Source organism: Panthera onca, chromosome F1 (genome assembly GCF_046562875.1).
Source record: "Panthera onca isolate mPanOnc1 chromosome F1, mPanOnc1 haplotype 2, whole genome shotgun sequence".
Classification (NCBI taxonomy): domain Eukaryota; kingdom Metazoa; phylum Chordata; class Mammalia; order Carnivora; family Felidae; genus Panthera; species Panthera onca.
The window spans coordinates 21,624,693-21,652,133 of NC_138355.1; the positions used below are offsets into that span (position 1 = coordinate 21,624,693).

Consider the following 27,441-nt stretch of genomic DNA (forward strand, 5'->3'; position numbering starts at 1 on the left):
CTCAAGCCCACCATTTTGCCGATGGTATACTTACACTGGGCGCAGTGGAAACAAGGACTCGCCAATTCTCATTCACAGAGTGTCATAAGGATACAAAAAAGGTATTCCTTTGCCTTTCAGTCTCTCATTACTTATACTTTGTGCTTAAAACTAAACACAGTAAATGCAAAATATAAAAATAAACAGTGGTCCCTGCATTGAGGCAATATGGATGGGAAAAGGGTAAACACAAAATCAGAGAAATGTAAACTTGAAGGTTGTCACAGAACCATTAATTCCCTCCGCACATATTGGAAATATTTAGAATTACCAGTTAAGCTTTTAAATATACATTTTCTTAACAAGAGAGAAAAGGTTGGGTGTATTCATATTTTGATAATCACCTTAACTTTTCTCTTTTTCAAATTATGCTATTTGGATCCAAACTGAAAACCACATCAGTATCGATCGTTACAGTTAATGAAAAATAGCTCTGCTATTGTTATTTCATAACCAACAGGGCTTGGGTAATAAAATTTCATGTAAGTGCATTTTGCTGTCCAACAGTGTTACTAGTCAAAGGCCTGCAAAATCTTCTGACATTTATAATGCTCTCTTTCCAGATGCCTCAAATGGCTGCCTACTTCACCTCCGAAGGATGTGGTATAAAGCATATCAGATGAAGTCTACCAGTCCCCAAGTCTCTTAAGAAGAAGCCATCAGAGATTCTAGGAACGGTATCTTCAAACAGGATACCCTCAGGCTTGATTTCTAAGCTGAGGGCAGATACACAACTTTAGACTTTGAAACTGTGTCTAGAATGGAATGTTAAGGACAGGAAAGGCAGTGCGCAAGAGCATATGGCATGGAATGGGAGTAGGGCAAGGTAAGATAGCAAGCTGGACTCGGAGAGACTCCCCTGGCCACCGCGTCTTTGCCAAGGACGGGAGGGAGTCCTTACATCTTCACCTCACCTTGGGCTCCCTGTTTGCTTGCACAGGTCAAAGGCTTTCCTGAATTTTTCATGGAGACAGGGGCCTATCCACAGGCAAGAGGTCAAACACAAGACTTGCCTGCCCTCACCCCCTGCCCATGCTCTTTTAACCTTTGCCCCCTCCAGCAAGGTTAATGAATAATAACATAGTGAAGAGTAACGTAGAATAAACTAAAGTAAAGCTGAAGGAAGAATCTCTTCCATTTTATTTGGAAGACAGAATGTCATCGTTGGTCTATGGGTGACCAGTAGCATATGAAGGAAAAATTTCAGACACAGGTTGAAGGCTGACTTTTGTTCTCTTTCCATTTCAGCGCCCACGGTCCATTAATCCCCACTCGGTGGGGGGAGGCCTCAAAAAACAAAGCATTAGTAACAGAGGGCTTCTCATAGGGACTGTTATATTTTAAGGGCACAAACTATTTCCTCAAATCCTTTGGCATCCTTGATCTGCACATTTCTGTCTCCACGGTCACCCACTCCCACAAACATGCATCTATGTGTGCACATACACATGCATGTGCACACACACAATACCCATGTGTATACTTCTCTAGAGAACTTATTGGAGCACATCATTCTGAGGATAGAAAGGACAGGATACTTGAAGACAGGATCCTTGCTACACTAAGATTCATGATGCAGCAATGAGGACCAGCATTAGACCGTCTTTCCATGGATCCTCCACTACTCCCTCAAGCCCCACACCAAACACACCTTCTGATACGTTGCCTGTCTTGACCATCTATATTCAGGGCCTTTCAGATACAATCATACCCAGTATTAGTCCTTAAGAATCTCCATACACTTCCTTTCACCCTAAACATTTCCTTGGCGTGATGACTAGTTCTTTGAAATGGTCTCAGACCAAAAGAAACAAAACAAAACAAAACAAAAACCATCCAGAACAATGACGACTGCTTTTCACATTGATGGGAAGATGTGAATGGCTGGGGGAAATCCACCATTGTGCCCTTCTTTTCAGTGAGACCATATCATAAATGTGAAGGCAACGTGGCCTCTACATCTGTCACTCCAGTCAATGCCAGGGTTGATTCGGCTGATCTGCCCAATCTTACTGCTCTCTGGGAACTACAAGCTACATGACAGAAGACAATCTTCCCTGAGAGAGGAAATGCTAGTCTTTAATTAAGGATGTACAAGTACCATAACTGCCATATTAGAAACCTCAATAAATTTGTAAATGTGAGGCATGGCAATCTCATTTACCTGCCTGCCTTCCAGAACATCTAAACATTGAGGTTTACCATTTGCTCTTAAGGACTCTTTTCTTGACCATATAGTTTAAATAAAGTAGCTTGTGTATATGCAGGCAATCTATCAAGCTAGTTATTCGTGCAGAGATCAGTGGAAGACTTACATTCTGAGATTTCATCAGAGATTTTATGGAAAGAGTTTCAATGTCAAATATTTGGATAATGGGAATTTTTATGTATCTGAAGTGTGCTCAATTTCTCCCAATTTGATAAACAAAACCAAACAGCATGTAGTGTTGGTATCAGAGTAACAGATAAAGTTTAGATCAAGACCTAGATTGGTTTTATGTAGTTTCGTAAACATGAAAGAGCCCATGCCTTCTGTATATATGGCTCATGAATAATCAGTCCGGCCTCAACCTGCTCTCAGGCTTCCCTAGAAGCAGACGATATGTTGGTTTTACCAATACCATACTAATATATAAGATGCCAAGGGAAGCAGACATTGTCTACGCCCACTGGGAAATTCATTCATTTCTTCCACAAATATTTATTAAGCATTAACTATGTGAATGCATTGTTCTGAGTGCTAAGAACACAACAGTGCACAAAACACCACCAGACAAAACCCCTGCCTGTCACTGTACCATCTACTTTTGAGTGAGATTCTAGAACACAAGTTCCTAGAATTTTAGGAAGAATCTTCTCATTTTTTTTGAGGCCTCAAATTTCTGAAGAGGAGAAGGGAGGCTGATGGTGACAGTTCTGAGCTAGGCTACAGGGAGGGGCAAATATCTATTGATATGCCCTTTGTTGTAAGAGGACAGAAAGCCAAATGTTGACTTTCTCCTGGCTGGAAGAGGAGAGAGAGGGCTTGGTAGCAGCAAGCAGCTTGGCAATTCAGTCATTCAGCAAACATTTATGGAGCAGCTATTACAAGATATTCTGATCTACTAGTTGAAGAACGCCTTTATAAGACAATCCACTGCCACCATCTGATATTCTCGTTTGTAAAAGTTACTCCATGTCTAGGCATGTCCCCAAAGAGAACAGGTGGGTAACGGTGGTATAGAAATAACTACCACTTATATTTCACCCCAGGTGGAGACACTTCCCACAAATGGGAAATTTACTTATTAACGTGATCAATGATCGTTGTGGAGTGAGTTTCGTAGAGCTACGTTCACGGCGCCAAGGCTCTTAAAGTCAAGATAACATAAGCTACGGCCTGAGAGGTTAAAGCCACGCTGCTCCTACCATGACTGAGATGTGCAGGATCCTCAATTCCTCTTCTGCTGATTCATGCTGGGGTTCTTCAGTTGGGTCTTGTCCAGGGAGGCTGGGAGCACCATCTTGGTGATGAATGTGAAAGAGCAGAGTGCCATTCTCCAGCCACTGCTGCCTCCAGCGCACCAGAGGGATGTCCTCTGTGTTTCCAGAGATCTCTAGAGGACAAACACCAAAGCACAGGTCAGAATTCGGACTGGCCCAATCTGGATCTTCTTATTCATCTTCTTCCTAGGCAATGGTACCAATCAGCCGGTGTCAGCTAAAGACGACAAAGGGTTCCAGCTATGGTTAGGTCAGGTTTCAAATCTCCAGGAAGGGAAGAGGCCCCGAGAAGAAGAGACTTATCCACCCCCTAGATCTTTGCTCCATAATCGAGTGAGCCAGACTCTCACCCATTGAGAAAAACACCAAGGTGAAAATTTGAGCTCTTCCCCATATTTCTACGATCAATAGCATCCTTTACGCAGCACTGTTTGAATACCCTGATAACCCCGGAGGTAAATAGAAGGTTGTTTGCCTCTTGTAAATTTGAAAATGTGAGTTCCCTAGCAATTACTCCTAGACACCAGTGAATCTACCAAGGAAAGAGCTGGTAATTACTGTGCAGAGAACTGGCACGTCCGGAACAGTCCTGGGAGGTTACTGCAGAGCAACTGGGGCTGACAGAATATTTCTAAAACCACAATCATTTGCTGCATAGCCCACTGGAGATGTGTAATACTCGCCGTGGCAGGGATGTTTTTTTAATTCCCTTTAATTTTTCTCTTCAGTTTTGCAGAGCAGAGCTGGTACACACAGAGGGGGTGGTGAAAACCTGGGCCTTTAGCACAGACACAAGCACTCACCTGCTCTCAAGGCTCGAGATGGAGGCACCGGACTATCATCAACAATTAACAACAAAATACCAAAAACCTACTATGCATTTCACACTGCAGGTGCTAAGCTACTGGTACAGAAGTATGCTATTATGGGTCTCTCCTGCTAATATTCCTAAACAAGATCACATCGAAGCTATGAGATAATTCACAACAGAGAGACCTGATTAGCCCAGCCTTTCCTAAACTTCATTTGGCCTCAAAATCATTTCTTCCTTAACAACTATTACCACCCTAGGGAACTAATATTCCGCTGAGCACACTTTGGCAATGCATTGCTTTATAAAAGTTCATTTTTTAAAAGGCATGGCTTCTTCTCCCAAAATTTATCACCTTTGACCAAAAAAAATAATAATTCCACGGACATAAAAAAGATTTAATAAGACACATTTAGAATAGTATTCTCATCAAGTACCGCACCATAAAGAGGGAAGCAATTTTGAATATTTATGGAGTTTATAAATATCTTTCACTATTTGTAGGAGGGCACAAATGATGTTCTGCTTTATTTATTTACTTATGTATTTATTCATTAATTGACTTAACATATACATTGGGCATTCACTGTGCACCAGGCACTGTTCTAGGCACTGTGATACTAATCTAAATGAGGCCCTCAACAAGTTCTCCAAAGCAATCCACCCTTGGGTGAATGTGAATGTGGGAGGTATTACACCATGTATATAATGACACCATGTGAAAACGTACAATTTAAGAGTAGGCTTGCCTGGGTTGAGGTGGAAGAAGGGGAGGAAATCTGGAAGAAGATGGTAGTGGCCTTGGGTCCTAAAGGGTGGTGGATATCCTTTTAACAGGTACAGATGTGGAAAGGGGACATGCAGACACTGATAGGAGAATTAGAAGGAGGACGAGGAAGAAGAATACTGGCTGGTCCGCTCAGGGTAGGTTGATGAAAAGAATTCACAGGAGCCACAGGTCATTAGCCTATCCCTAAAAGACACAGATAGTATTCCCTACCTCTTCCTAATACCCTCCAGACCGGGGAGAAGAGTAAATGGGTGTGTGACGGGAGATGAGGGGACAGCAAAGACAGGATTATCAGAGACCCCCTTCATCCTCAGCCCCTCGCCCACTCGCCTGGCGCCCAAACATCCCACCAGGATGGCGAGCTGTCCGTGCTCTGGAAGTGACCAGCACAAGCAGCCAAAAAGCTGCACAGGGTGTAAGAATGGAAGATCCCCCGCATCCGGGTCTTGGTTTTCCGCAGGCACAGCCCCATTTGTTAAGTGAGGCAGTGAGTGACACAGGACTCCCGAGTTCACTTTTCCTCTAACGTGGCCTTCCAGACTTCCAGGTGAAGAGAAACCCTTGGGCGTGCCTCCCAGCAGCAGCCACACGACATGTCACTACAAGTGCCCCAATCACAAGCTACTTCCCAACCATGGGTCAAGCCCCAGGAAGATTCCTCCTGGGAAGCACATCTCTCCCCCAAGTGCCTTCCCTGCCGCTGCAGGAAGAGACCAGTCTCCTCAGCATGGACAAAACTCACAAGCACTAACAGCTTATAATAGAACACCCAACACCATAATTCAATCACTCAGAGCAACACGCTTTCAGCCTCCTACCCACACCGGCTCTAAGCCAGCCTGGGATTAATTCCATACATGTTGGGTGCCACTTCAGGCCTTCCTGTAACTCTTTAGAAGGAATCTAGCACCTCATACCTCCAAAGCGCTTAAAATGGATTTTTCTTTCCCAGGAGACTCTCATCAACTAGGCCAGGCTCATTACCTCCATTTTTACTGTGGAAGCAAGGACAAGTAAACACCCAGATCAAGGTCATGCCAGCCTGACACAGAACAGGAGCTAAAACAGAAGTAGTCCTATCAGATCCCCTCCATTGCCAACACACACCAGACAACATGACTTTTGCAGAAGCACGGAGAGAGAGAGAGAGAGAGAGCACATTTGAGTATGTAGTGCGTGTGGTCTTCTAGCAGGTTCTGAGCGGCAGTATTTTTATTTGTTGTGCAAGGTCTTAGTATTCCAGGACTTCTTTATTTAAAAAAAATTGAAAACATTATTTTATCAATAACATTTTATTAAAAAACATTTTTTAATGTTGATTTATTTTTGAGAGACAGGGAGACAGAGCGTGAGCAGAGGAGGGGCAGAGAAAGAGAGAGAAAGAGGAGACACAGAACCTGAAGCAGGTTCCAGGCTCCAAGCTGTCAGCACAGAGCCTGACGCGGGGCTCAAACTCACGAGCCATGAGATCATGACCCAAGCCGAAGTCAGATGCTTAACTGGCTGAGCCACCCAGGCTCCCCAAGTATTCCATGACTTCTTTCAAAATTGAGATAGAATTCTCATACCATAAAACCTGTCCTTTCAAAGTATGCAATTCCACGGTGGTTCGTACATTCACAAAGTTGTGAGACCATCACCACTGTAATTCCAGAACATCTTCATCAGCCCAAAAAGAAACCTATATGTATTGGCGGTCCAAGACAATTTCTGAGGATGAAGGCGTTCTGCTCCAGGGTCCCAGGAGTGGTGGTATCAGGGAACGAACAGGTTATTGACAAAGTGCTCCCACAGGGAGGTGAGCTGAGAGCACAGAATCTCTGAACCTGGCTTCCAGGCCAGCCCTCTGAACCTCTTTGTGAGATATTCATGCCCATCTCCACAGACAGTGATATCCTGATCCTGCCCAGACCAGACTCATGGTAGAGGGCAAAAAAAAAAAAAAAGGGTAAAGCAAGGAGAGCACCATGCCTGCCCATGAGGGTGCCTGTCGTTTTTAAGATTCAAGATAATTACAGAATGATAGCTTCTCCTTTGGCCTTTTTCCCTGTCCTGGCAGGATCTGACATGGGAGGGCCAAAATGCTAAACCAGGAACTTATTTACTTATGCTGAATCTGCCCTAGGCCAGCCGATGAAAAACCACAGGGCACAGTAAACGTCTTGTGAATTTCGTCACCAATGGAGCTGAGATCAGAGCTTGGAACATCAATGTAATCACGTTGGCCTGGATGTTAGCAAAGGGTCTCCAGAAGAAGAAATGCTCAGAAATTGCTTTAGCAATGCAAGCCTTCCCTGAAACTCCCAAGAGGTACATACAGGAGGCGACAGTTACTCTGGTCCAAAGCTTCCTGAGGGCTGTGGATAAGGCTCACACTGAGCCTCTGCTCTGTGCATGCTCCGCACAGCCCAGTCCTCCATAGTGGACTGATTAAAACAAGTGCCTACAGAAGCCTCCACAGCCATTTCAAGATACCATGGGTGGGCTGGGCACCATTGCCAACAGCACGCTGTGGGATGGAGATCTCCAGAAAGGGAAGGGTGCCCTTACTCTTAACGTGTCCATTCTTCCCCTATACGAGCCTCACGTCTCCCAGCACCTCCCAAAATTCTGGAACTGCCTAGAATACACAGAAACCAGGATGCCATTTGTTCCTGTATACAACGAAGATTTTTGGAGCACACTCCGTTGGCCACATTCAGCAAACTGCTATATGATCCCTACCCTGAAAGAGGCTTTGATCTAGGAAGAAACTGAAGACATGGCCAAGACTAAGTACTCCAAGCGGTAACAGCCATGCTGAGTTGGGGGAGGGTGGGATCTGGCTGGACATGGGATATAATGGGAAGAGACGCTGGAGGCAACTCCATATGAAGAGAATGTGTACTAAGAAACGGCGGCCTGATGCCTGTTTGCAGAAGGGTAGCGTTAGTGCAGAGGAGTCATGGAGGACGAGGGAAGGAATGCAGATTGATGTCAGGTGTGAAAGGTGTGAATGCCAGTTTAAGCAGTTCCGAGCTCATGGAAAGTCACCCCAGGTCTCATTAAGCAGAGAAGGGAATAAGGCCAGGATTTAGAAAGATCAAGAAGACCCAGAAAGAGAGCGGCAGACTAGACTCTACCCCAATCTCATGGTAACTCTGATCCCGTATTCTGCAGTGACCAAAATACTGAGCTGGAACTCAAGAGATCTGGGTCTGGAGTAGCCTTGAATGTACTGCCTAGCTTTGAGTTTCCTTACCTACGTAAGAAGGAGCTGTACACATGAATTTCAAGACCGTTTTGTAACTTGACATTCCACGATTCTAAGTCCAGAACAGGGTGCTTCACATGACCGCCTAGAAAGATGGTAATTTCCACGTGCCAAGAAATGTCCACTCTTCTCTCAGGTCTTCCCTGCATTCCACCTCCCCTTTCCCTCTGAGCACAGGGTGGACAGGTTTGGGATGATTTCATCAGAGCCTTTAAGAGCCAGGCCCCTTCTTGGACTGGACCTCAGGCTGGGGAGAAAGGTTCTCATTCCTGCTGACGCAGATACGCGGTTTCTAAGGAAGAAATCCTGGAGCTTCTGCATATGCAATAGAGAAGCAGGAAGATGGGTAAGCAGAGGCAGTCATGCTAGAGAATGAGCTGGGGTGGGGAAAGGCACAGTGGAGAGTGAGATAAAATCACTTTTATTATCATATTTTTTTATTTTAGAGAAAGAGAGAAAGGGCAAGCAGGGGAGGGGGAGGGGGAAGGGAGGGAGGGAGCGAGAAGAGAGAGAGAGAGAGAGAGAGAGAGAGAGAGAATACCAAGCAGTCTCCACCACACTCAGCACAGAGGCTGACGCAGAGCTCGACCCCACAAATGGTAAGACCATGACCCAGGCCGAACTCAAGAGTTGGACGCTCAATCGACTGAACCACCCAGGCACCCCCAAAATCACTTTTCAGTTAGTCATTGTTGTAATGTTAGCATGTGCCCTGTGAACTTGTAGCACTGTGTTTTTGTGGGGTTAGCTTAGGATACCCAAAGCTTGCTACAAAAATTCCTTTTCCAAACATAACAACTTCCTCCTACCATCCAAGTGCCGTGCCCCTTCCGTAGGTGTCCCCTCACGCTGAGCATCCCTGAACTGAGCCACTAGAACAACATAGCATGTCAGCATCAGAATTTCCCCCGAAAGACAACTTCACTGAACACCAGATCTATGATGCCCTCTTCCAAAGAATTTGGCAATTTAAAGTCAAATGTGGATTTGAACTGGGAAAATTCTCAAAGACTCTTTAATGCACTGAATAACTCAGAGTGGCTTAGAGCACTCTAAGCCTTTCTGGGCCCTTTTTTCACTCCTGAGAAGGCTGAGTTTCCAGCTAAACCCAGCTAAGTAGTAATGAGGTTGCTCAGGTGGTGAGGTCAAGCCAGGAGGAGGCATGAACTTGTCAATTCCAAGCCTCTCGTTGAGGCACCTGCTGAACTGACCCTGCAGTCTTTCAAGGTTGAGGGCGACACCCCCTGATGCATTACTGACTATTAGAAGCCCTTGTTTAGATCAGGATTTCCAAACTTGCTGATAATCTTAGAAACTCTTCCTCTAACCAAATATAATACAGCTTCTGAGGGGGCTCCCCAGCGCAGAGTCAGAAAAGATCTGGATCAATTGGAAGACAAATAAAATGCACTACCACGAAACTCCCTGCTGTTAGAGGAGACTGGAGGGGGTAATCTATGCATTATCAGTTTTGCCTGGCTGTTTTTCAATTCTGTTAACTATGATATTGTGAATAGCCTCATGTTCTTGATGAAAAAATTGCAGGGGAAAGGGTCATCTCTAAAAGTGGAATCTAGCCTTCTCTCCACCCTGTGCTACCACAGTGGCCATTTTGAGTTTCCCTATGTGACGGAGACTGAGCTCAGGACTTCAGCAGGGATAAGCCAACTGTTCAAAACGAATGATAACAAATGGGTTTTGTCCATCAGTGACTATCACTAAGGTAACCAAAGGTAAGCCTGTGATATAATTACCCCCCTTTCTTCCACTCTTTTTTGATGTTTCTTCCCACCCCACCCCCACCTGCCTGATTTCAGAGTTTGAAAGATTATTGATGGTAGGTGCCAGTTCCCACATGGTTTCATTATGGTCTTCCAACTGAAACTATAACAGTGGCATTAACTTTCAACACCTTTGTAAGAAAATAACCTGCTTGAGTCAGGGGTTAATAACAGCAGAGGATCGCTAATTATCCTGCAAATCTTTACCCTGGTATCAAACGTGACCCAAGTCTTTAATGTCTCTGGAACGGCAGCCTCTGAAGACCCCAACTTGTTCCATAACATAATGACAGCAGCACATCAGTGTCCTGGCCATCTGTGAAGAAAGATAAGGGACAGATGAAGAGCAGACAAAGGAGAAGGATGCAGAGAGAAAGGACAAAGTCAAGAGAAGTAAGAAAAGGAGGCTAGCCAGAGAAACGATGTCCCTCGGGCTGAGTTGGCTGGGCCTCTACACCTCTCGCTACAGGGACCATCTGGTAGGGAGTTCTGAAGTGATGCAATCCCACAGCCCAGAGTAAGAAACACATAAGATAAGGTGCCCTGCTGGGCCTGAATTCAACCAGCACAGATGCCAGAAACACCGATGGTTTGCCTGAAGTCTGCCCTATGGAGGCCTGGCTCAGTGAACAACAAAATGGGAGACAGCATAGCCAGGAAATTCTTTTGTAAAGATGTTCAAAGTCCTACTGCGAATGGAACTCTCAATGTACTTCCTCTATTCAATTCACTATCTGCCATGGGGCTGTTTCTTATCATCTCATGGCTTGAGCCATGGACACAGAATCACACAAGCAAACCTTCCACAGCAAAATGGATTAAAATTTCAAGAATCTCTTTTTCAAGTAACTAGAACCTTCTTGACTTGCAGATCTGGGATAGAAATTTCCACTTGTGACAAGGAGAAGGATAACTGAATTTCTATTTCCTTTCCTTGGTGACACGTGCTCTCAAAAAACAAGAGTGCCTCAAAGCATTAATGATCCAGTGATGAGAAACGGAATGGCGGGTTGAACGGAGCACTGGATGGGGAGCTGGAAGAATAAAGCTGTAGTAATCTCTCTGGAGCTCCTTTTTATCATCTTCAAATCATGGGACCAGGAGGTCTCTAAGGACTCCCAAGCTGTGACCATGGTATTCCATGACACAAAGCCACACGTGACACTTGGTTCTAGTCATACCCCAAATCAGGTGAAAGCTAAGTATATTTCTGCACGCCAACTGGATAAGTCTCTGTGGGAGTTTTTCAAATCAGTCTTTCCTCTTGAGAGTATGGAATGCTTCTAGCTCACTCCAGCCTGTCAACTTCTAGAGTAAGGACTGGCTGTACAGAAACTCATGAGAGTGACCTCTGGAAACTCCAGTCGGTGGTCCCCAATAAGAAAACATCCACATATAGATGCTTCCAAAAGGCTGATGTGGAGAAGGGTAGTCTCAGTAAGAAAACCTCACCTGATCTCTCTCGGCAGTCCTACCTTACAGAACTATATTCTGAATAGGTCAGAAAAGCTCACTGCCTTTAAGGCTAGCCACCCACCCGCATCTCCTTTTCCAACAGAGGTTTATGATAGACTAAAATGAACCAACACAGAAAGCAAGAGTGATTAGAGAAAGAAATAAAGACTTGACAGTCCATGGTATGGTGTCTCTGGGGCCGAGTCGGGGCAGAAGATGCAAAAAAACAAAAACACACACACAAAAAAACAAAAAACAAAAACAAAAACAAAAAAACAGAAGGTAGATTTTAAAATCAGACGTGACGGAAAGCAGCAAAGCTTTCTATGGATGCTGCTGGAAGTAGGTCACTCTCTGCTACTCTGTGCCGGCATGAATAGCAATCGAGCCACTACACGAACATTCTATTTACCTAGCCATGGAGATGAAAACATTCCTGTGGCAGAAAAACGCAGCCAAAAGGTTCTGACACAACCAGAGAGATGAGGAGGCATTCAAATGGCTTATGATTTCATCCAAAATGGTTTGCTTGTTCCTACTACAGTGTTTCTCTGGATCTTTTCAAACCTCCGCAAAGAGTTTATCCACATGATACTCATTAAAGTCTCATTTGAAAGGGGGGAAAAAAAGCCCAAAGCTCTTTGAAAAAGCCAGGGTTATCTGAGCTGCAGATGTACTGGTAAGAAAATTTTTAAATATATCCAGCTCTATTCTCCACTGCCACCCGACTGACCTTTGTAAATTGAGATAACGACACGCATTTAACAAAATCTGACATCAAGTAAGATGTGTAATAATATTTAAACTCTGTAATGTTAAAATATGTATTTACGGATCATTTCATACATTGTAATGAGAATAAGTCATTTTGAAGCCTGCAGGTTCATGATTGGAATTCTGATTTGAGCTTTGTAAGTCCTCGGGGGCCACTTCCCTGCAGTGTGGCATTGGAAGCAATATGGCGGCCTGTGTTTTAAAAAGCCAGGGCACTAGATGGATACAGGGTGATTGCAAGGAGAGTTCTTCTCAGACAAGTGAGAGCTCTGCTCCTTCAGAATCCTCTCTCGCATCCTTTAAGTCCTTCATTATTAACAAAGAGTTTAGCATTTGCGATAGTTCTCACCCTGAACTATTTCAATGAGGTCCCCTGTATGGTTCTCACCTTATAAAAGGGATGGGTAGAGAAAACGTTAATGACAAAAGATCACCTGTAATGACATAAAAAGGAGAAAAACCCACTGCTTGTCCTAAACTGTCTTGATTGAGCTCCATTTCTTATTAGTTCTCATCCATTTGTATTTCTGTTCTTATCATCTGTGTTTCAACTCAACAAGTAATATGTCTATTACGTGTTGGCTCTGCTAAGAAGCCCTTTCAACATTCACGGGTTAACTTAAGCCTCAATGACGCTTTAGTGTGGGTATTTATATTCCCATTTTACAGATGAGGGGTTTCAGAAAAGTCAATCTACTTGACCAAGGTCACCCAGTTAGTAAATACTAATTAGGGGGAAAGATGCCCAGGCCCCCTGACTGCAAGGCTACTGTTCCTCTCCACTATTTCAATTCCCATTCTCTCACTTTGTAAATCTCAACCCCAGGATAATATAAGTGCTCAGCGGTATCTGACATATGATGAGCACCGATCAACATCAGTGCCTTCACTGTCATTGTTAATATGGTTTGTTGTTGTCATTATTAGAGCCACTCACATAAATTCTAAAAGTGACTAATAATCCTTGACAGAGTTAAGCAAATGGTCCCTTTAAATGACCCCAACTGGGAGGCACCTGGGTGGCTCAGTCAGTTGAGCATCCACCTCTTGATTTCGGCTCAGGCCAGGGTCGTGGGATAGAGCCTATTGGGATTCTCCCTCTCCCTCTCTCCTTGCCCCTCCCTTGAGCTCTCTCTCTCTCAACCTCTCTCTCAAAATAAATTAATTAATTTAAAAAAATAGATGACTCCAGCTGCTTAAGAATCTTCAGAAGCCTGGGAACCCTAAGTCCAGGAATGAGCTCAGGTCCAGTGAGGAATGGGGCCAAGTCACTTGTGTATATTTCTCTAATGCTTGTTAGCACACTGAACACTCTTTAGATCTCTCTCATAAAACCCCCTTTTATATACATACCTCTGCTTTAAGACCCAGACACAGAGATTCTCACCGAGGGAAGCTATGCCATCCATGCCCATTCAAGGCCGGCGCGCAAATGAGTTTGCCGTCGGGCACTTACCAAGAGACTCGTGAATTCACACAGGCAGGTCCCCCTGGAGGGCCGAGGGTGTGGTGACTGCGGTCAAGGAAGAAGCAAGGACCAAATGGAGGTTGTGAGCAAACTGAGTCCTCTTCTGCAGACGAAATCTGTTTAAGTGCTTGTTATCATAAATGCCAGAGGTATTGCAACTTAATTTTTTTTTTTAAGAGGTATTGCAACTTAAGCAGAACTTTTCTTTCTCATCTCAATCCTGGGGAGCAAAGCTTTCTGGCCCATTCCTACAGACCTGTGAGCCCACCTTGCTGACCATAAGCACTGCCTTCTTGCACATACAAAGGTGGGCAAGACAAGCATTTCTCTAGGCTCTTCTCTCTGAACCATTTCCTCTTACAGAAAAGGGGGAGGGGGGTGTCAAGTGACCTCTAAAGCCTCTTCTCCCTCTAAAATTCTCTGATTTTAGTTGGCATCTTCCTACGATCTGCACTTGCCATACTGGGAACTAAACCTTAGGTTCCTCCAGACTGAAGATGAAAAATGCTACGAATCTTCGGTATCTCTGCTGTGTTGTCCAGCCTAAGAAAGGAGAGTGGGAGGGAATTCTACAAAGACTCAAGCACAGGAAAAATTCCTTATTATCATCACTGCGTTACAACTTGCAAAGCCCACCCTTATAAGGCCCCCTCCCTTTTCGTTCATCAATCCTATGCAGTAGGCTCTACAGAGGTAGAGTCAGAAGGCCAAACAGTGATGATCACAAGGGTTAGTGCTAATGAGATGGAGACAACAGGGCTCAACTCCAGTCTTCTGACTCCGAGCTCAATGCTCTTTCTACCAAACTGTGCTGTCTACCAGAGCGATGTTTATTTATACTGAGAAATCATGAACCACTGTGCTTGTATTTGAGCTTAATGAATTAGATATACAGAAGATATACATCAGGAGTAAACACTGTCAGGAGTTTGAAGAGTTTGGACTCACAGGCCCAGGAATGAAACTGAGTTATTAACCAATTCGCACTAGTCTACAAATCACATGGCAATCTGATGTGATTTCCCCATGACAGACTCCCTTGGAAGATCAGATCTGCTTCTTCCTCTCTTCCAGTTATGGGTCTGAAGACTCTCTCGACACTGCCTTGGGCTCATTTCTGCAGGCTTATTTGGGTAAATGCTCATTATAATAGGAGTCAAGATGACCTCTAAATGACTTGACAGACAGACCTCCCCAGGGAATCGTGGATCTGGCCATCTAGTCCCAACAAGAGTGGGTTAAAGGAATACAAGGTCCCTTGATTTCAATAAGATGTTGCTGCTTAAACAGGAAGGACAGACACTGACAAGACCAGTTGCTAACATCTTTGTGCTTTTATTCTCTTTCTTCATTATAGCCCGCTCTATATTCTTTCTTAATTCTAAAGCCCTCCCCTCCTCTCCAGGCCCTCTACACAAAACACACATTAAGAGGCTGTCAGTGAGAAATAGGAGTAAGGTATTCTTCATGAAGGACTCATTTTCAGAAAATAGGTGAAGTCTGTCTGCCATTTTGCATTCATCAATGGCACCAATCCTCACACCTGCTCTGGTCTTCTACCCTTTTATTGTGCGGATGACTGCTCTGTGGGGCATGTCCGAATCTGTGGGCTTATATTATCATATATACTTTATGGCACCAGGAGGTTTTTCCCTTTTTTCTCGACTCCATCTACAAGACTTGTAATGTTCATGCTCCACAAGTGCCTAGTGTCCACACAATGCTGGGTGATGTAAAGACCAGGCTGAATCTGCCAGAAATGAAGTAGGACAATTGAGAATTATTATTCTTTTTCACAACAGCTATCACATTGAGCTAAACACATACATGCTCCTTAAGCTACTGAACAGCCTATAAGGTAGGTACTATTATTACCCCAGGATTAGGGAGGTGAGGCACAAAGAGACTAGGTAACATGACTCTAGAAAAGGAACACATTTTTCCTGAAGCCTTACATGGTCCACTCACCAATTCTAAGTGACAGATCTAGGGAGGGATCATTAGCACCCAAGCCAGCACACTGACTCCATCGGTGACCAAGGAAGAGGCTGCAGACACACCGTGGTGAGATCAGTCGGGCAGAATCCTTGGTATCATCTGCCATGGCCATAAGAATGGGGAATGGTGAGGCACAAACTGGACCTGAAAATCTATCCATATATTCTCTTTTGTGACTTGATCAAGTCAAGAATAGGAAGTATGGGTACATGTATAAACATCAGCCCCCAAACACATATGGTCTTTGAACCTAATTCAGAACGATGGCTAACGCTTATGACACATTTGCAATATGACAGGCACTATCTAAGGGCTGTTGAATACACTGATTCATCTCACCTTCACAGCCACTGCATGAGGTGAACAACTACAGGTTAGAGGGCGAAGGTTCAGAAAGGTTAAGCAGTTTGCCTAGCATCATATGCTTAGCAAGTAGAGGAGACTGGATTCAAACAGGATGTCTAGATCCAGAGTCTGGATTCTAAACCACTATACTTCCCTGCCTCTTCCCCGGGGTGGGGGGGGGGGTCCAGTATATACCCCCTGTTATAAGACTAATTCCTAATTAACCTATTTGCTCCCTATGTATTCCTTGCCCCTTTTCTCCTGATTTTCTGCCACAGCCATGCTACCATTCTTATATTTTAACTGGAGTTACATTTCTTCTGGAATTTCATTTTTAATTTTCAGCAATGTTCCACACATATTTCCACTGCAAGATAACCTCCCATGGTTAGTTTTCCTTCTTAGCTGATCCTGGCACACCATATCGGTACCAAAGATCAGGAAATTAACCTGGAGGTGGCCCTGACATTTTCATTCCCTACTTAGTAGCACTGACCCATTAGTTAGAGGCTGATTCTATGGCCAAAAAGGCACAGAGCTGGAAGGCAATTCTGTGTCAGGAGGCTCATATCCTCTAGGACATTGGTCTTAAAGCTAGGATCACCCTGGGGGTGGGTGCCTTGCTGGCTTAGCCAGTAGAACATATAATTCTTGATTTCGGGGTTGTAAATTCAAGCCCCACATTGGGCGTAGTGATTATTTTAAAATAAAATCTTAAAAAGAAGCTAAGGTCGATCTCAGCTTCTTAGCAACTATGTCTTTTTCATTCATGAAATTTCCAGTGTCTTTGTTTACTACACTTATATTTTCTGGTTGTACCACACCTGGGAAATAAGTTCTGTATGAATAATACCTTCTGGGCGAAGGAGTACTTCCTTTCATTTGCCCTAAGCTCACCTTCCTTGGGTTTCAAATAGAGCTTTGAATCCTAGCAGTTGAGTGTTTGGTGAACAAGGTCACACATACTTTAAGTGACGAAAATTCCTCTAAGAGTCCACCTTTGTATCAGTAGACTCATTCATATTTCTTTGGCACATTTTTGGCTGTTGTGTCCAGTATGGGCCAGGCTTTTTATTCTGCCTTCATAGAACGGTACCCACCTCCTCCTGACAACTGCACCTGCCGTTCTCATACTTCTGCTGCAGTCAATAAATGTGTTCCCCAGAGTGGAGCACACAGCATAGCAGAGACAAGAAGGATCCCAGTATCAGAAAACCCTAAGTTTGAGAGAAGGTTCCTGCACCTATTAACTCTGCAATCTTTATGCCTCAGTTTCTCTACCTTTCAAAAAATGGAAATCATACCAACATCTACCTTACAGGGTGATTAAAGTGAAAATGCAAATGGAAGTGGTTCAAAGCATGAGAAATAGGAGTTGTAGTTATTAATCTTAATAGGATCCTTAAAGATCAGTGACAAGAATAACTTATTTTATGCCTGGTAGAAAGTCAACTGGTTCTACATAAGTGTAGAGAACTGTTGGGCTTCCCAGGCACTTCATGATGACATTTCGTTCCTCCTTTTTAGCCAGGATAGCATACTGGCTCCGTGTTTTCAGCAAATGATTTTAATGAATTCTAGACTATTTTTCTGAATCATTAATAATGTGACAGACAGCCTTTTATTTTATAACTGTAACCAGACCCTGTATGCGGGAGGGCACTGCCTTGATGTTGATGGCATGAAAATCACCTCCCTCTGCTCCGTCCTTTGACATGGATTCTAATGATCTCCTTGCAGTCTGTCTCCATCAGCTTGACTTTTTGTATATAAAGTTTAGTATCATCTAAATCATGTGTAAAGACTGTCAGTTATACCACTTTCACAACTGAGGCTCTATCACCAACAAATATGGTGGTTACTTACCATTAAAAATAGATTTTAAAAGCCATATATGAATGACCCAACGCTAACATCATCCTCAATGGGGAAAAACTAAGAACCTTCCCCCTAAGGTCAGGAACAAGACCAGGATGTCCACTCTTGCCACTGTTATTCAATATAGTATTGGAATTCTTAGCCACGGCAATCAGACAACACAAAGAAATAAAAGGCATCGAAATCGGCCAGGAGGAGGTCAAACTTTCACTCTTCGCAGATGACATGATACTCTATATGGAAAACCCAAAAAATTCCACCAAAAGCTGCTAGAACTGATCCATGAATTCAGCAAAGTTGCAGGATATAAAATCAATGCACAGAAATCGGTTGCATTCCCATACACCAACAATGAAGCAACAGAAAGAGAAATCAAGCTATCGGTCTCATTTACAATTGCACCAAAAACCATAAAATACCTAGGAATAAATCTGACCAAAGAGGTGAAAAATCTATGCACTGAAAACTATAGAAATCTTATAAAAGAAACTGAAGAAGACACAAAAAATGGAAAAATATCCCATGCTCCCGGATAAGAAGAACAAATATAGTTAAAATGTCGATACTACCCAAAACAATCTACATACTCAATGCAATCCCTATCAAAACAACACCATCATTCTTCACAGAGCTAGAACAAATAATCCTAAAATTTGTACGGAACCAGAAAAGACCCCAAATAGCCAAAGTAATCTTGAAAAAGAAAACAAAGCAGGAGTTATCACAATCCCAGACTTCAAGCTATACTACAAAGCTGTAATCATCAAGACAGTATGGTACCGGCACAAGAACAGACACTCAGATCAATGGAACAGAATAGAGAACCCAGAAATGGACCCACAAACATATGGCCAACTAATCTCTAACAAAGCAGGGAAGAATATCCAATGGAATAAAGACAGTCTCTTCAGAAAGTGGTGCTGGGAAAACAGCAACATGCAGAAGAATGAACCTGGACCATTTTCTTACACCACACACAAAAATAAACTCAAAGTGGATGAAAGACCTAAAGGTAAGACAGGAAGCCATCAAAATCCCTGAGGAGAAAGCAGGCAAAAACCTCTTTGATCTTGGCTGCAGCAACTTCTTACTCAACATGTCTCTGGAGGCAAGGGAAACAAAAGCAAAAATGAACTACTGGGACCTCATCAAAATAAAAAGCTTCTGCACAGTGAAGGAAACAATCAGCAAAACTAAAAGGCAACTGACAGAATGGGAGAAGATATTTGCAAACGACATATCAGATAAAGGGTTAGTATCCAAAATCTATAGATCTTGGACTTCTCAAGCTCAACACCCAAAAAACAAATAATCCAGTGAAGAAATGGGCAAAGACATGAACAGATACTTCTCCAAAGAAGACATCCAGATGGCCAACCGACACATGAAAAAATGTTCCACATCACTCATCATCTGGGAAATACAAACCAAAACCACAATGAGATACCACCTCACATCTGTCAGATGGCTAACACTAACAACTCAGGCAACAATAGATGTTGGTGAGGATACGGAGAAAGAGGTTCTCTTTTGCACTGTTGGTGGGAATGCAAACTGGTGTAGCCACTCTGGAAAACAGTATGGAGGTTCCTCAAAAAATTAAAAATAGAACTATCCTACGACTTAGCAATTGCACTACTAGGTATTTATCCAAGGGATATAGGTATGCTGTTTTGAAGGGGCACATGCACCCCAATGTTTGTAGCAGCCCTATCAACAATAGCCAAAGTATGGAAAGAGCCCAAATGTCCATTGACAGATGAATGGATAAAGAAGATGTGGTATATATATACAATGGAGTATTACCCGGCAATCGAAAAGAATGAAATCTTGCCATTTGCAACTACGTGGATGGAACTGGAGGGTAGTATGCTAAGTGAAATTAGTCAGAGAAAGACAAATATCATATGACTTCACTCATATGAGGACTTTAAGAGACAAAACAGATGATCATAAGGGAACGGAAACAAAAATAATATAAAAACAGGAAGGGGGACAAAACATAAGAGACTCTTAAATATGGAGAACAAACAGAGAGTTACTGGAGGGGTTGTGGGAGGGGGGGATGGGCTAAATAGGTAAGGGGCATTAAGGAATCTACTCCTGAAATCACTGTTGCACTAGATGCTAATTTGGATGTAAATTTTAAAAATTAATAAAATTAATAAAAAAATAAAAAATAAATAAGTAGATTATTTATGTATTTATGGATATTTCAGAGAAAGCACCAGCGGTGGAGGGAGGGAGGGAGAGAGAGAGAGAGAGAGAGAGAGAGAGAGGAGAGAGAGAGAGAGAGAGGGAGAGAGAGAGAGAGAGAGAGAATCTTAAGCAGGCTCCACACTCAGCATGGAGCCCAACACGGGGCTCGATCCCATGACCCTGGGATCATGACCTGAGCTGAAATCAAGAGTCAGACACCCAACCAACTGAGTTGAGGGCCACCCAGGTGCCCCTAAAAAATAAAATTTAAAGATAGAACCTAGTAAAGCTCTTTGCAAATCTAAGCAGATCCCCTTGATGCATATGTATGGTACACCCCTATGACAGAGACACTAAGACTTGATTCCCTTTATAGACATCCAGTGTTGCCATGTCCCCCACTGCTTCTGCCCACCCACTCCTTACACTCCTGCCTACCCACCCCTTACACTCACGCTAAGTTCAATTCACACTGAAGTATTTAGAGATCTCATCCATCATTTTCAACTTTGGTGACTGGCCCCCAATAAGGGCTGAATTCCTACAAACAGGAAGGGTCTGTCAGATGACGCTGAGTCAGATACTTTCACACCGTTTTCCCCAACTTCATCTCTGAAATTCTTCAGGATTCATGGCTATATCTTTTGCCACATCCATAACTTACCTATTTCTGGTTCCCTGGCTTGGGGTATACTTAGTACAGGTGACCCTCAAACAACATGGGTTAGAACTACACAGATCCACTCACAAGCGAATTTTTTTCCGGTAAATGCAGTACTGTAAATGTATGTTTTCTTCCTTATGATTTCCTTAATACCATTTTCTTTCCTCTAGCTTACTTTATAATAGAGTCTCTTAATACATACAACAAACAGAATACATGTCAACCAACTGTTTATGTGATTGGTATGGCTTCCAGTCAACAATAGGATATTAGTGAACTTTTTGGGGAGTCAAAAGTTATTCACAGATTTTTGACTGTACAGGGAATCAGTGCCCCAACCTCCATGTTATTCTAGGTCACCAGTACTCACTGTTACTTGGTTTACTACTTAAATCTTCAGAAAGTAAGATGTCTGTTGAGATTTCACAAATTCTTCAATAACAACTGAGAAAAGTCATTTCATCAGTTACTTTTCTCGGTCCCCCCCCTTCCACAATCATGAAAGGATTTGAGGGTTTTCTGACCGGCACCATTTTGTTACACCTTGTGGGGATCTCTTATACCCCTGATGGTAACCAAAAATAAACATTTTGGTCAATTAATTTCTATTTAACACACATTATTTCACATTTGGTCACTTAAAAATCTATTAATGATTCCCAAATCCCTGTGGGTTTTTCTTTTTACTATTTTCCATATTTATAATGGTCCCCTGGGACAAAATATACACTAGGTAGCTTTGCTTTCTTTGCTAGAGGTTTCCTCAATAACGTAAGGAATCCATAATATCTCCCTTTGTGTTTTCTTTGGTTTTGCGTGAAAAGCTGAACCTGGATTTGGTGGGGAAAAAAAACTTCCGGTATAAAGATGGCTTTTCTTTTTGTGGGCAAACCTTTCGATCTTAAGTGATGGATCTCCCAACTACAACAAAAACCCCTCAGCACATCCACGATCCCCTCAGGAACAAACCAGAAAGCCTACACTGAGTGGCCTCAGCAGTAAGACAGATGGAGAGGGCATACAGCCTTTGCCAAGAGGGAGGGCCAGTCATCTGGGGAAGGGACGGGAGAAGGAAAGACGTTTCCCGTCTAGAGTTTCTAAGATTGTATTATAGATGATAAAACTAAGATGAAGGGACTTTAAAAAGTAGCTGGCTCTGCCTCTTTAATTACCCTGTCTAGAAAGAAAGTCTGTCATCAGGGCTGGAGTCTGGGTCTGTTCAAGAGATTGATTGGAGTAAGACACTTTTTTCATCCAATCTAGATTGCTTCAGTTTTACTGGAATTGAGGCAGGCCATAAACCTATCAGTGACTCAAGAAAATTGAAGCAATTAAGTCTGCAGGTGCGCACATTTGTAATATTAATGATGGATCTGTGTTAATACCAGTCACAGGAGGCTGCCACGTGGCATCCCCAGCGTCTGCTGGGGATGAGATGACCTCGCCAGGCACCGGTATCCACAGTCCCGACACCAGCAAGTTTTGCTTGGTGAGGAGGGACCTTTGTCACCTGCCCATGCTGCTCCCCTCCATCCCAGCCCTGACTTAGGATGCTTCCTCATCATGGCTCCAATTCCAATCAGATGATTTCATAGACGCTTCATGTGACTCGGGCGAAGAAAATGCCAGTTAAAGGTACCTAGTTAGATATGGAGGGAGTAGAATTTGCCAGCGTAATTTCGGAGTCTGACAGACTGCGTTTGCATATGAACCATCCTCCTTAATACTGGTTTGCCCTGAACAGGTTATTTAAGCCTAAAAAGGATTATATCTACTTTATAAAGTTGTTGTGAGCAGGAAATGAAGTAATAAATGTAAAGCTCTTAATACAGTGTCTCGTAGCTATGGTCACTTTAGTGATTTCTCCTTTTCTGACCTTGAAAATATTTTAGCTCCTAGAAATCATTCCTCACAGGCTGGCAGACTACTTGAGGTTGAGGGACAGGTTTATGAAGAGAAGAGCAGGCAAGTGCCTGAAGGGCCCCTTCCGTAGGCATTTCTTTCCACCTGACCCTCTCGGGGCGGGCGTGTCACCAAGGGCAGCCTGTCTATAGACCGGGCAGCGACCCATGACATAGATCAGCACAAGACGAACTCATCAGATTCTGATTCTTAGGAATCTGAACTGGGGAATATGGACGAGTCAGGCACAAATCAGCAGAAGCAGAGCTCAGAGAGAGGCACAGTAAAACACACAGATGGGGAGTCTGCACCATAAGGGCCACTTCAAGCTGGAGAAATGAGGAAATACAAAAAACATGAGTAAGCAAAGCTCTGAGGTAGAGAAAAGACATGGGGCGAAGAGGGAAGACGCTAGGCAAGACCACAGAGGGATGCGGAAAAGCAGGTGTGGGGCAGGATGACACAGGGAACACCCCGAGGCCCTCTGCGGAGCCCCGAGAGCTATCCCGGATCCAGGGCCACCTGCCTCGAGGCCCGGCAGGGGCATGCGTCCTGCTCCCTCATTCCTGCGAGGCCACTGCCTCCTGCTGACATGTGCGAGTCCTAACAAGGACTCCCCCCTCACTGAGGAACTGAGTCCCTGCGCCTTGTAATCAACCACAGGAGCCTCCCCACTGAGAGTGAACACCCTTCAGAAAATCTGAACTGCTCAGTGCATTCTGAACCCAGGCCCCTCCCCAGATGACCTTGATCACGGCACACAGCACAAGCCTCCTCTGGTCCTTCTGTTTCAGCTTACAGCGGACTCTTCCCGCGCCCCCCGGAACGACAGGTAAATAAGTACATATCGCTCTTTGCGAGAGAAGTCATGAACAATGTTTGTTTAGTCAAAGAGTAAACTAGACCCAGAATTGTATCTTTTCAAGTCAAAGTACGGTCCTGAAAGTCTCTTCCTAATTTTTTCCCATCTGTAAAATGGGAGTCACGATAGCACAAACGTCAAACCACAACATACTACATCTGCAAGATCATGAAACACGCAGATAGATAATGATGCATTCTTCTTTATTATAAAAGAAAAGATTTTCCTTTGCCAACCCACATAACTTAACAGTCAGCAACAAGGAGAAAGGAAACAAAAAAAAAAGCACTGTACATGACAGCTAAAATCAGAATTTGAAACCACACTCAGATATCACCTCACGCCAGTCAGAGTGGCCAAAATGAAGAAATCAGGAGACTACAGATGCTGGAGAGGATGTGGAGAAACAGGAACCCTCTTGCACTGTTGGTGGGAATGCAAATTGGTGCAGCCGCTCTGGAAAGCAGTGTGGAGGTTCCTCAGAAAATTAAAAATAGACCTACCCTATGACCCAGCAATAGCACTGCTAGGAATTTACCCAAGGGATACAGGAGTACTGATGCATAGGGGCACCTGTACCCCAATGTTTATAGCGGCACTCTCAACAATAGCCAAATTATGGAAAGAGCCTAAATGTCCATCAACTGATGAATGGATAAAGAAATTGTGGTTTATATACACAATGGAATACTACGTGGCAATGAGAAAAAATGAAATATGGCCTTTTGTAGCAACATGGATGGAACTGGAGAGTGTGATGCTAAGTGAAATAAGCCATACAGAGAAAGACAGATACCATATGGTTTCACTCTTAGGTGGATCCTGAGAAACATAACAGAAACCCATGGGGGAGGGGAAGGAAAAAAAAAAAAAAGAGGTTAGAGTGGGAGAGAGCCAAAGCATTAGAGACTGTTAAAAACTGAGAACAAACTGAGGGTTGATGGGGGGTGGGAGGGAGGGCAGGGTGGGTGATGGGTATTGAGGAGGGCACCTTTTGGGATGAGCACTGGGTGTTGTATGGAAACCAATTTGACAGTAAATTTCATATATTAAAAAATAAAAAAAATAAAAAAAAAATAAAAAAAAAATCAGAATTTGATAAGATATTCTACTTCTAAAGGGATACCGTCAAGTAAAAAAAAAAAAATCAATTTGAGGAGGGGAAAAAAATCTGGTTTGTTTATTAGTTTTGCTCCTAATGCCACCAAATGGACCTCAATCTGAAATGGCTTTTGAAATCAAATTTGCTGTTCTCCGATTCTGCAACTTACTCTTTATGCTAATCTGTCTGCACCTGCAGGGACAAAGAAACTGGCAACCCTGAACATGAGAGCCAGGAAGAAAAAGCAGCACAAAGATTCAGGAAATTAAACCAGGACTAAATCATATTAGGTGTATAAAGGTTGGACTTTTTATAAAACAAGGAAAGAGTGGATTGAATCTCTGAGGGCGTATTCCAACTGGCAAAATGACAGACCCTCGGTGAAGGAGCTGGTGTCTTTCCCGGGTCCCAGAAGAACGGTGGCACGTGGGGGTTGGGGGCAATCTGTAAGGCTCAGTGTCGGGGCCACGCTAGGTTTCTCCCAGCCTCGTGCCCCTGAATCTAAATAGGAGTTGCTATAGGAATGTCTCAAGGAGTTTCATCCTTTAGGAATTTAGCCTCTAGAAGCTGGGGTTAATTCTTCCTTGCAATCTAAAAATCTATTTACTTAGGTCTTATTTTGAAAGAGGGACCATGATTTTAAGGAAAATCTCAGCCACCATTTATTTTCCCGTTGTTTCCCATTATCTGCAGCCTCAAACATTTCCTTTCTGCTGACCTGCTGCTACTTCATCAGGCATGCTCTAAAGGTGGCTGGAGGCCAAGTTCAGTATCACAGCCACTACAAAACCAAAGGATAGAGGCGTTATGAAGGAAGTTAAAAATACTGTCCTTTCCTGGGTGGCTCAGTTGGTCGAGGGTTCACGACTCTTGATTTTGGCTCAGGTCATGATCCCAGGGTCGTGGGATCCAGCCGCAGATCAGGCTCCTAGCTGAGTGTGGAGCCTACCTGAGATTCTCTCTGTCTCCCTGCCTCTGCCCCTCTCCCCCACTCATGCTCTCTTTCAAAAAAAAAAAAAAAGACAAAGACAAAAAGAAAAAGAAAAAGATACTGTCCTCATCTTACTGGTGTCCAACCCTTCAACAGCAGAAACTCCACACCCCCTATTTAAAATATAACAAAAGCTTAGAGTTAAATATTTTGCCCAAGGTCACACGGAGCATTAGCTCATAAGAAATCCAGAGAAAGCATCTCAGACTGAGGCTCCTTCTGTTATACTGCTTCTCAGAATCCAGAAAAAAATTGAAAATATAATTTTTATATTCTAAAATGCTTCTACTTTGAATATTTTCTCTATTGCTCTGTCCAGTATATTTAATCTTAGACTCCGCACTGTCAACGTTCAAGTTCTGTCAACAGCCGGTGGCTGTTGAGGTCCAATGAATGCTCTGAATGTTATGTGTTTAATGCTCAAGGAAAAATATCCATTTCCACCATGGAGTTATTAGGCCTAGGGAAAAAAATCAATTTGGCAGCTAAAATGCTCAACAGCCATACTTCCTCTTCGTCCTCCTAAGCATCTCTTTATTCCTCCTTTTTTGCCCTATCACCAGGCATAAAAGAAGACAGGGATCACACACCTCAGAAAAGAGGTCATGGGGGCACCTGGCTCGGTGGGTAGAGCATCCGACTCCATCTCAGGGTCATGAGTTCAAGCCCCACCTTGGGTGTGGAGCCTACTTTAAAAAAGAAAAAAAAAATTAATTTCAAAGGGAAAAAGATGTTATATAAGATGAAATAAAAAGGGAATCAATTTTGGATCCACATCCTGACGTTTCACTAGACCAGCTGTCTTATTTCCTTCAGACAACGCTAATTTCTTATAGAAATAAGGTCACTTTTATGGTTAGTAATTCAGCAGAAGCATTTCTGTAGCAAACGGCACAAACTAATTTATGAAGTAACTCTTTTTCATTAATTGATTAATTGAGGAAAGTCTGCACATCCCATATTTGTGAGTTAAGGAGACGGAAAACAAGAGGTTAATTGACTTTCTCAAAATCATGTCATGAAACAGGGTTAGAGTTAGGGTTCAGAGCACCTGCCTCTTTAGTCCAATTTGTTATTGGAGGCACAGAGGAATGTCTTTTAGTGAAACTTCTTGAGATTTTTATGTCCCTAATTCTGTTCTGTTTCCCTAGGGAGGAAGTGTAGTGAAGGGGAAAGAGAATGGACTTTAGAATCAGACAGACGTGGTTAGACTCTCAACTCTGACATTTGCTTGTCGTAGGATCCCAGGCAAGTTACATAACCTCAGAGCCTCTGTGTCTTCATTTGTAAAATGTACGTAACAATAATCACTTCGAAGGATGCGTGTAGATTAAATGAGACCGTGTGTGAAGTGTGTAGCAGGCACTCAATATATGTATGTATCCTTCTTCCTCGGACAATTAAAATATAACTGAGCCACAAGAGAGATAACAAACCAGAAACTGGAGACCTGTCTTCATTTACTTCCAATTAGCCGATGAGTTCTAACGCTTCAATCTGAAAATAAGATAAATTGTGTGGAGAAAGCACATTGAGAGTACCATTTTATTTATTTATTTTATTTTTTTAAGTTTACTTATTTAATCCCTACACCCAACAGGGGGCTTGAGCTCGCTACCCCAAGGTCAAGAGTCGCATGCTCTTCT

At 43.2% G+C, this 27,441-nt stretch overlaps 1 protein-coding gene and 1 long non-coding RNA gene across 6 annotated transcripts in view; one reads left to right on the forward strand and one right to left on the reverse strand.

Moving 5' to 3' along the window:
- ASTN1 (astrotactin 1) overlaps positions 1-27,441 on the reverse strand; it is a 303,494-nt gene that overhangs the window by 183,823 nt on the left and 92,230 nt on the right. For all 5 annotated transcript variants that reach the window (XM_060643585.3, XM_060643583.3, XM_060643586.3 and 2 more), the window contains exon 2: positions 3,448-3,635. In XM_060643585.3, the coding sequence (XP_060499568.1) occupies positions 3,448-3,635 (188 nt within the window). The remainder of the gene's footprint in view (positions 1-3,447; positions 3,636-27,441) is intronic.
- Positions 12,081-22,772, forward strand: LOC132686086 (uncharacterized). The gene is made up of 2 exons (XR_009613440.2): positions 12,081-12,291; positions 22,327-22,772. It is a non-coding gene; the product is annotated as an uncharacterized LOC132686086 (long non-coding RNA).